We start from the raw sequence: 10,133 nt of genomic DNA on the forward strand, positions 1-10,133 counted from the left end.
AATGTGTCTCGAGTCCTTGGCCAAGTACATACTAATTAGGGGTCCTTGACACGAAAATGTTTAAGAACCACTGATTTTGATTGATTGATTGATGTACTTTATTTAGTAAGAGATGAGAACAGTACATGACAGTACATAACAGTACATGGAAGTACAAATTCACAATACAAGGTCTACTAAACTGGAAAACTCATAAAGCACTAAGCTTGTTTAAAATGAGATCCCCATGCACACAAATCATGATGACATATAAGAGACAGACAGACAGATATACACACATACATATATATATATATATATATATATATATATATATATATATATATATATATATACAGACAGCTATAACATGAGTTCATTAGTCAGTTCTGCATTGAGTTCATCAGAAGAACTGAATGAATTATGAGCAATCTGATGAGTTAATATTACCTTTTTAATTTACTGTCGATGGCACAAATAATGTCTTATAATGTTTTTACTTTCTACTGTTACAGATGCTGAAAGTGCGCAGTGCAAAGACTGGTCAAGAAGAAGTGAAAAGGTGAAACCACTAGGAAAAAACAAATCTCTTCAGAGCCCAGAAATGTTTTTCTGCAAACAGTGTGCCCATGAGAGTAAAACCATAGTAGGTTTTATTTCACAGTAATGCGCCAAACTTCCTTTTTACCTGTGGTGCACCTGATTGTACCCGTGCATTCAGAAAGTTTGCAGCCTTCAAGTCTCACCTATACAGAGATCATAAGCAGTCTCACAGGAGGAGTGTTACAGACCAACACATTGGCACAACACTGATTTGTCAGATTGAATTTTGTCAGATCACCTTTACAAATCTTAAGAATTTCCTTAATCATTTGAAAGGCCATATACAAGAGGGCAGGAAAATAACATGTCCTTTTAGGGGTTGTGAGAAAACATTTGGTGTGAAATCCACATTTTCATCTCATGTTTCGAGGACACACAAAAACAGTTCAGCTGAGCATCTACATGATGAGGCAATGTTTCAACACCCATCCCAACTAGCACAGTTTGAAAACCCATCGCAAACTGAGAGTCAGCCCTCCACTTCTCTCACTGAGAGTGATGAACAGCCTGAGACCGGTGAACTTTATGATAGTGTAGATAAAGACCTCTTTTTAAAGAACTTGTCTTTGTTTTATTTGAAGCTTCAGGCTAAGCTACTTTTACCAGCGTCAGTTATTCAGACTATAATTGAAGAGGTCCAAGACATTCATGATGTTGTTCAGTCACATCTCTTTTCAAAGCTTAAAGAGAAATTGTCCGTGCTTGGGGTGCCTGACATGACGATTACAGATGTAATTGAAGAGCTTGCAAAAGATGACATTAAAAAAGGCCAACAACATTTTGCGTACAGATCAGCGTCGTAAGTCAGTGTTTAAAAACAGCTTCAATTATGTTCAACCTCTCCCCTTGTATCTATACAAATTTGTCAGGAAAAGAATGCTTTGCACAATATGTGCCAATAAAAGAAACTCTAACGTCCCTGTTTGAAAACGAGGGTTTCAAACAGCAGTATGAAAAGGCCCATTCTCGCCTCTCTACTCGTGATGTGTTCATGGATGTATGGGATGGACAGAATACTACTGACAATGTCTTATTTAAAAGTGAAACATCATCGTTTGCCTTGATCCTTTATCAAGATGCTTTTGAGGTCGCCAATCTGCTAGGATCAGGCCGAAAAAAACACAAGATACTGGCAGTGTATCTGACACTTAACATTTTGCCGGACAATAGATCAAATATTTATCACATGCATTCTCTGCAGGGAAAAAGGACATGTTATTTTCCTGCCCTCTAATATATGGCCTTTCAAATGATTAAGGAAATTCTTAAGATTGTAAATGTGATCTGACAAAATTCAATCTGACAAATCAGTGTTGTGCCAATGTGTTGGTCTGTAACACTCCTCCTGTGAGACTGCTTATGATCTCTGTATAGGTGAGACTTGAAAAGGAAGAGCTCAAATTCACTTGCAGACATGGCAAAAGGACCAGCTGACCAGTATGGCTGTGTGAGATGGCAGCCTGACTGTCCACCTGATGAAACTGAAGAGAGTCTCAAAGAGAAGCAGAGGGAAATGAAAGACATGTACAGCACCAAGGAGCCAAATGGGGCAGAGAGAGGACATTTGACTCAGTTAATGCAAGAAACCTACTACCTACAAAGAAAAAACATCAATGCCAGGCCAGCCCATCTCCTTCGATTTCTGAGCTGAAGAATGAGTGGCCATATCTGTTCACACCAAAGTTGCTGTACAGCCATTTCCAATTACTCACAGACAGTGGCATCCTGGATAAAATGGAGCAGGCTATGCACGAAAAAGAGAAGCTGATCCTTCGGTTTTTCCAGCAGAAGTCTAATGCTGATGAGGTCAAGCGCATCCTGGTGAAGTACGACCATGAAGAAAACTGTGACCCATCACCATGTGTGATCCTACTGCTGATGGCACACTTCAAGGAAGACCTAGATGGACTCATTTTGCAGGCAGATGTGAGTATGAAATTATCATATTTTAAAGCTTTTGACATTCATATTGTGTATTTTACAATCAGCCCACTCTGCTACAGTCAGGCAGGCGATAACGCAGCATTAAATGCTGAATGAACTGACCCTCAGGGACAGTTTCCACAGCAAGGTTGTCAGGCTGCTGAACAGGTGCTGAGCCCCTGCTTACGTCTCAATTATACTTGCATGTCAGTATTGAACGCTGAAAATAGCTGATCTAAGCTCAGAACGTGTGCATTGTGATGCATTCTGAGCGTGTAGATCTGCTATTTTTGGTGCATGACACTGATGTGCAACTAAGTATAAACCAGCCTTTAGATGCTGTGTCATTTTATACTGGCACAGCACTGTCATGTTTTGTTTTTACTTTAATTTTTATCCCACAATTTTGTAACCCTTATTTTCCACCCGGTGCCAATTTTCTAAGTGATCCTGGGCACTAGACTCTCCTCACCAGCCTAGGGAGGCCAGGGCCGAGCTCATGCCTCCTTCAATGCATGAGAGCCAACTGACCTTGTTGTCACCTGATAGGGGGGAGTTTCCCTGGACGTAGCGTGTGGAAGGAACACGTTATTCCAACCAGTTCCTTTCCCCTCCATCAGGCGCCCCGGCTGTCATGGGGGAGGCGTTATAGCCACCAGCATTAGTGCATGTTTTTGTGAGGGTATTAACTACCCTGAGAGACACGGGGAGAACATGCAAACTCCACACAGAGTAGGCCCTTTCGCCAATCCCACCTAGGGTATGGGCGCTGATGACGCGGAGGAGAAGACACGCCCACAGCGTCCCCGGCGGGAATCGAGCCCAGGACCTTCTAGCTGTGAGGTGACAGCGCTACCGACTGCAGGCGCTACCGTGCCCTCGCAGCAGCACTGTCATTTTATGTGACTATACTGTAGATGCACTCCATTCTCACCCACTTTTATATCTGCTGCCACGTGTTGTCTTTACTTGCACATGAGTCTGACGATGTCTTTATTTTGTATTTAATTTTGGTATATCTTTTAGTTTCATTTGATACTTGAATTCTGTTTTGTTGTTTGGCATTTTTTTCTTATTAATACAATTAATGTGTGGGTAGCTTGTACAAAAGATAGTTTCACTCTTGTACACCTGTAAACTTGTGTTATGCCCAAGTTGAAGCTGTTACCCTGACTACATATATGTTTTCTGTCTTTTAGGTGTTGGCAACAGCAGCAGATGTCGAAAGGACAATGAACCTTCCAGACTCTCCGCGTCTAATTGTCCTAGGTAGTGTATACAGTTTCTAATCTGTTTTAAAGCATTGCAGATACTAATACTAATGGAGGACATGTTTTAGTATGTGGAAAGCAACAGACAAACACTGTTAACATGCAAACCATATGTCTAATTATGTTTAGGTGATGTTATCACAGCCAATCAGTGGATGCTGAGCATTGAGGGGCAGGTCGTTGTGGCTCCACAAACCAACTTCCTGGCTGGAATGGCAGCTCTATGTACCAGAGGCACGCCTGCTACACTCTGGAGTTCATACAAAGGTACCTTTCTGCTTGAAGTAGAACCATCATGTGTAACTCGAAAGATGTGCTCTCTTGTAGAGCAGCTGTGAGTGCACCTTTTACATAAAGAGTATGTGATTTGTGATTGCAGATGTTTCATTGGGATCAACCCAACCACTGGCACCAAAACAACCAAGCTGCTCGGCCAAAAAAGTGGGAAGGTGAGAGAGAAGAGGAACAATTAGGTCTGTCCTCCCGTCGCCTCCCTCCTGAAGCGACTGATGGGACTTCAATTGGCTTTGAGTGTAAGTCATGTGCAAAGAATTTGGACCATTCTCTTGCCCACTATATGAATGAAATTCTTAATATGTTGCTTTGCCATCTTAGGTCATATTTTACACACAATAAAGCAGTACAGTTTTATAATTTAGTTTTTTTGATCTCTATCTCATGCTCTGATTTTAGGAGTTGTTCAGAAGAAAAGTGGTCTAGAACACTGTCTTCAGTTACACTTTATTTGTATTTATTTCTTTAAGAAAGGTTTCGATTAGCTGACCTTCATAGTTAACCGAAACATGTTTCTTCAAATACATCTTTAGTAAGTGAATATGGTGTGCACTTATTGACTTCTTTGGCTGTCATCTCCTGTGTAAGTAGTTGTGCAAAAGCAATACCTACTAGGTGTTGTTCAGAAAAGGGAAAGTCAACTAATGTAAGAAGAAAGGATCACAGGGCAGTTTCTGGATGTCACTACTCCCAAGGCCAATTACCTCCCCAGACCTGCCATCTAACTGTCCACACCTTTCCTCATCACCTGCCCCACCCATTCCCACAACTGTCCCCAATTCTCAGCCCTGTAGATACCTGAGCTTCTCTGCTTGTTTCCCACCTGCACCTCATAATCAGCATTCAATACTTATAGTGTTCTTTTTTGTGCCCTAACAGATGTTGCTGATTTCCAACCTTGTGTTCCATGGATACCTGCTGGTTAAGACCTCCTGCCTGAATGGATTTTGACATATGCCATCTCCTCAACAGAGGTTTTTGCCATTTGCCTTTGTTTTTGTTTGATGCCTCAAGACTGCCTCCATGTTTTTGGTTCCACGTCCATTTCTCCTGTTGGATGTTTGCACAAAGTTTGCAAAAGTTTGCACTTTTATCTTTGCACAGTGTATCTGACATGTGACATTTTGCTGTTCATGTACGGTTCAGATTTTTCAGTGGTTCTCAACCTTTTCAGCTGGTCGGGCTAGCGGTGGGTGAGCTAGATTGTGGGTACCAGTACACAGCATTGACAGTGGCTAACAGCACTGTCAATACTGTGTCTGGATCTGGCTTGCCTGCCGCTGACTCGATTGGCTGGGGAGGTTCATGTTTAAAATCTCAGTGGTTCTCAACCTTTTCTGGATCAGGGCCCCCATATGCGTGTGTGTCTGTGCGCGTGGTGGGGGGTGTTAGGCGTACCAGTATGGCCTATGGATATGTGATTATTGTAATGCAGACAGAAATGTCACATGATGTGTGAGACAGTGTCATAATCCATGTCTGCATGTGTATGGTACGTGTATGTCTGTATGGTTACATGGGTATGTCCTACGGGCCTTCTAAAGAAGCATGCAATTAAGAGAATCATTACTGACCCCTGACAGAGAAAAAAAATAAGTTTGCACTTGTAATATTGATGGTTTTACAGGTAAACAATCTTAATGTAAAAATGTTTAATAAATGTTTTATTGCAGATATGACTCTGGCTTTTATCTAACCGTTGAAGAGAATTTAATGCACTGATTAATTGGATTTAACACGAATTTGCATTTAACAATGAAATAACTGTAAAACAGATCTACAATAATAAATTGTATTAAGTATTTACAGCTATTACTGGCAGCAAAAGTTGCCAGTAAGTAGCTGTAAATGGATTTTACAATAACTTGTTGTAATTTAAATTACAGCAACGAACTGTAAAAATGTATACTGTAATTTACTGTAATTCTTTTTTACAGTAACAAACTGCAAAACACTTATACTCTGATTTACTGTAGTTCTTTTTTACTTAGATTTACTGTAGTTCTTTTTTACAGTAACTACAGTAGCTATTACAGTACTTTATTGGCAACTGTGCTGCCAGCTATTAACTGTAAATTCTACAGTCCAATTCGTTACAGTGTAGCTTTATTGACAGACTGACAGACAGACACGTTGTTTGTTGTTTGTCATGGTCTGAATGCATGCCTGTGAAAACAAATTGTGTGACCGTTGGACTGTTGGATCGATGTAAAACTCATGAGTCACTCTTATTATCCAACCAGGGTCCGCTACGGTGCCTTCCACTCAGTGGCGTGCACAGACATTTTGAGGGGCAGGTGCTCAAGTAAATTATACTTTTTTTTTGATTACTTGGTCTGCTCTTTTTTCCCTCTACACCTATACCTCTTTGCCAAAAATAGCAGATCTACAAGCTCACAGTGAGCTTGTAGATCGGCTATTTTTGGCCAAAGTTCTCCTCAGAAAAGCGATGCTAGGTTTCGAGTGGTTATGGTAAAAAGAAAAATCACATCACACAAAGATTTGGCGCACCCCCTGTAGTAACTCTGAGGACCCCCTAGGGGTCCCGGACCCCCTGTTGAAGACCCCTGCTGTAAACTGAAAAAAGGGCACTTCTGGTCAAGAGGGCAAAGGGCAGGCGCTCTATCACCACCTAGAGTCTTATCTGTGCACGTCCCTGCTTCCACTGATATAAAGAATTGACACACTGCCTCTTCTCCACATCGCCTGTCACTGTCACTACAGCAGAAAGCAAAGATGGGGCCCAGATGTTCTACTGAGGTTGGAATAAACTTGGTTGCTGTTGAATCGATTTACACTACGGCCGTGAACTCAAACTTCCTGCCCGATGTTGGCATCGACCAGACCTTCCAGAAGTTTTCCGTTGCCGATTCAGACTGGATTCTACATCAGCAATTCAGTGAGAACCTGGCCGAGGCTGATGGATTACAGAAAGTCCCAGAGTATATCCAAAGTCTGGGGGGAGCCCTGGCTCCGTTCACCAAGATGCCCAACAGCGTGGGGCTCGGGGCGGTGGTCATCTCCATCGTCATGGACCTGCTGATCGGCCTTCAATCCGGAGCGGTCCAGACGGAGAACGACATACCCGCCGTGCTCCAGCGCGTGTTCGACAACGAGAAGTCCAACGCCATCCTCGTCACCATGGACAACTACATGAAGCAACACAGGATCCACATCCAAAACACGCCGGAGCTGCTGGAAATGTCGAAACAAACCGAGCGTCGGATCAGCTTACAGCTGACCGCCTTGCAGCGTGTGATGATGGACACAGAGATGAGGAGCCACCACCTGAAGCACTGGGTCAACGGAGCAGCCTTCCACGTGCTACTGCTCGCTCACGTCGCCAACATGAAGCACTCGGAGTGCGGCAACTGCTCGGCCGTGCATCAAGCGGCTGCTCACAACGCCATCGACGTCTACCTGCAGACCCTGCGAGGGCTGCTGGACAAGTACGAACAATACAAACAACACACCACGCTACTTGAAGACACATTCTTGTCCTGTGCCAACATTTGTGTTCGCAAGCAATCGGATAGATGCAACATGTATGACGAGGTATCGCGGAAGACGATGTATTTCGATTGCCCTGCACGAGGGCGCGAATGTAAATACAATCGTAGGTATCACGAAGCGTACGTCAAACGCACGTTCTCCTCGCCCGGCCAGATCGCGGGGCTGACTACGTATTTCACCGATCTCAAATCTAGTCTGCCCAGTCTTGTTGCCCGCCATGGAGTGTTCCAGGTGCCGACTTGTAGAGAAGTCCAGAAGACGTACCCATCTGTTATCTGTCATTAGAACATTTAGAATGAGAACAATGGGTGTCAAAAGTTGATTTTCTTGTCCTACCAAAAGATTGTTAGTCACAAAGGCTTTTTGACTGATTGATTGAATGCTTTATTAACAGTACGGAGGTACGATTACACAACGATGCTAAAAGGATAACACAACACTACTTTGATCTAAAGCAGGGGTCTTCAACCTTTTCAGGCCAAGGACCCCCTAGCTGAGAGAGAGAAAAAGCAGGGACCCCCTACTCTATATTGTATCAAATTGTGTAACAAACAAATCAAAAAAAATGTTTACTTAGTCTGCTCTTTTTCTCTCTCTACACCGTAAGCCTCTTTGCCAAAAATAGCCGATCTGCAAGCTCTCAACGCCTCGCGCTGCGAGGCGTTGAGAGCTTGTAGATCTGCTATTTTTGGCTAAAGTTCTCCTCAGAAAAAAGGGGATGCTAGGGTTCAAGTGGTTAAGGTAAAAAAAATATATATATATCACACAAAGATTTGGCGGACCCCTGTAGTAGCTCTGAGGACCCCCTAGGGGTCCCGAACCCCCCTGTTGAAGACCCCTGATCTAAAGCATGCTGCTGAAGAATGGCTTTGAACTGGATCTCTGTGTCTGGTGTTTATCTAGTGGAATGTTCATCTGTCAAATAGTTTTTAATCTTTGCTCAGAGATGCATCTGTAGCATTACTGAAGTCATGATGGCCATATGGCTTGATGTTATGTTCAGTTAATAAGTGATTTTTACTGTGCTTTATTCTTACATGTGTAAAAAAAAAAAGAAAAACATATATACTCTATGCTGCACTATGAGCTTGTAGATCTGCTAATTCTTTGAATATAATAGTAGTGAAAGTGTATATATATATATATATATATATATATGAATAAAGTGTTGATTGATATCAATGATGTAGATTGATCTCCACACACCCGTGTGTTAATCCAGTGGTTCTCAAACTTTTTCATGTCAAGGACCCCCAAAATGATGATGTATTTGCCCGCGGACCCCCATCTGAAAATATTTTGTTCCAGGGACCCCCAGAAGCAAAGATTTGAGTTACAAATGTTTGCTTTAAAGAAACATATGTTCAAAGATTTAAACACATTTTCAAGATTTTTCAAAAATAGCAGATCTACAAGCTCATAGCGCGGCACTCGGTGCCGCGCTATGAGCTTGTAGATCTGCTATTTTTGAATAGCCAAAGTATAAAAGGTTAAAATTATTCTGATGCTATATTTACACATTTAGCTGGGTACCCCCTGGAACCCCCTTAAGTACCCCTGGGGGTCCCCGGACCCCACTTTGAGAACCAAGGTGTTAATCACATGACATTGATTAACTGTGTTGCACTTCTATGTCATTTAGTCATGCAGTTGAACGTGGGCTTGAAACTCACTCATATATATTTGAAAAAAATAAACTGACTAAAGGAGCAACAACCGTGTGCAGCTCAACTCTGTGTTCCCTGATGTGAGACCCCAGACACAAACTTTTTAAAGCACATGTATGTTAATGCTGTTTAGGTGTGAATCAATAGCAAGGTTGCTGCGCTGTGTGTGTGTGTGTGTGTGTGTGTGTGTGTGTGTGTGTGTGTGTGTGTGTGTGCCGGAACAGGAGACATGTTGACACAAGTGTTTGCATCTACAGAAAACTAAACGAGGCACCGGTGCAGAAAAAGCAGTGGTGGAAAAAGTACTCAAGTGTTTTACTTAAAGTAAAAGTATCAATACTGCAATGGGGAAGCACTCTGTTACAAGTAAAAGTCCGGAATTAAAAATGGACATGAGTAAAATTACAAAAGTGTTGGCATCTAAATGTACTTAAAGTACCAAAAGTTAAAGGACTAAAATGTTTGAAAACAGCAGATCTACAAGCTCACAACGAGCTATGAATAAATGGTCATATAAGGTATGGGACTAAAGATAAGGGCGACACACAAATACAGATTCGAGAGTAGCATGGGAGAGTCAGCTCAGCTGTTATAGATGGACAGCTGTAGCTGAGTTGGAATCAGCACATTTATGTAAAACCTTGCTTCAATGAGATAACCAACAAATACACAATACATATACTTGGCAATCTATACATTTAAGCCACCATAGGTGTCCATGATGCTTTTAACCTTTTCTCCATTACTCCATGTTTTGCTGGTTTTGGGCCGTTGACCTGAAGGACCTGAACGGCCCTTTGACTGAGGCCTGTCCAAATAATAGCTTTGGCTCATAGACGTTTTATGTCCAAACAACACATATTGTTCTGTACACGAGACCTCC

The 10,133-nt window shown here is 42.2% G+C and overlaps 1 protein-coding gene across 1 annotated transcript; it reads left to right on the top strand.

Annotated features, from left to right (window-relative positions):
• Positions 1-2,281: 2,281 nt before the first annotated feature.
• On the top strand, positions 2,282-5,471 carry LOC311059991 (uncharacterized protein). The gene is made up of 5 exons (XM_084078118.1): positions 2,282-2,508; positions 3,705-3,774; positions 3,906-4,043; positions 4,156-4,309; positions 4,950-5,471. The coding sequence occupies exons 1-4, from the start codon at positions 2,317-2,319 to the stop codon at positions 4,227-4,229; spliced, it is 474 nt and encodes a 157-aa protein (XP_083934244.1). The 5' UTR covers positions 2,282-2,316; the 3' UTR covers positions 4,230-4,309; positions 4,950-5,471.
• Positions 5,472-10,133: the final 4,662 nt, after the last annotated feature.

The sequence above is a fragment of the Gymnoscopelus microlampas genome (genome assembly GCF_963454915.1).
Source record: "Gymnoscopelus microlampas genome assembly, chromosome: 14".
In the NCBI taxonomy this organism is placed as follows: Eukaryota; Metazoa; Chordata; class Actinopteri; order Myctophiformes; family Myctophidae; genus Gymnoscopelus; species Gymnoscopelus microlampas.

What these genes read in the sequence shown, in the direction of transcription:
- LOC311059991 (XM_084078118.1), top strand. Translation starts at nt 2,317, where the DNA reads ATGGAGCAGGCTATGCACGAAAAAGAGAAGCTGATCCTTCGGTTTTTC. An exon ending in GACTCATTTTGCAGGCAGAT is followed by an intron (nt 2,509 to 3,704) that starts GTGAGTATGAAA and finishes TCTGTCTTTTAG; the next exon opens with GTGTTGGCAACAGCAGCAGA. An exon ending in ACTCTGGAGTTCATACAAAG is followed by an intron (nt 4,044 to 4,155) that starts GTACCTTTCTGC and finishes TTGTGATTGCAG; the next exon opens with ATGTTTCATTGGGATCAACC.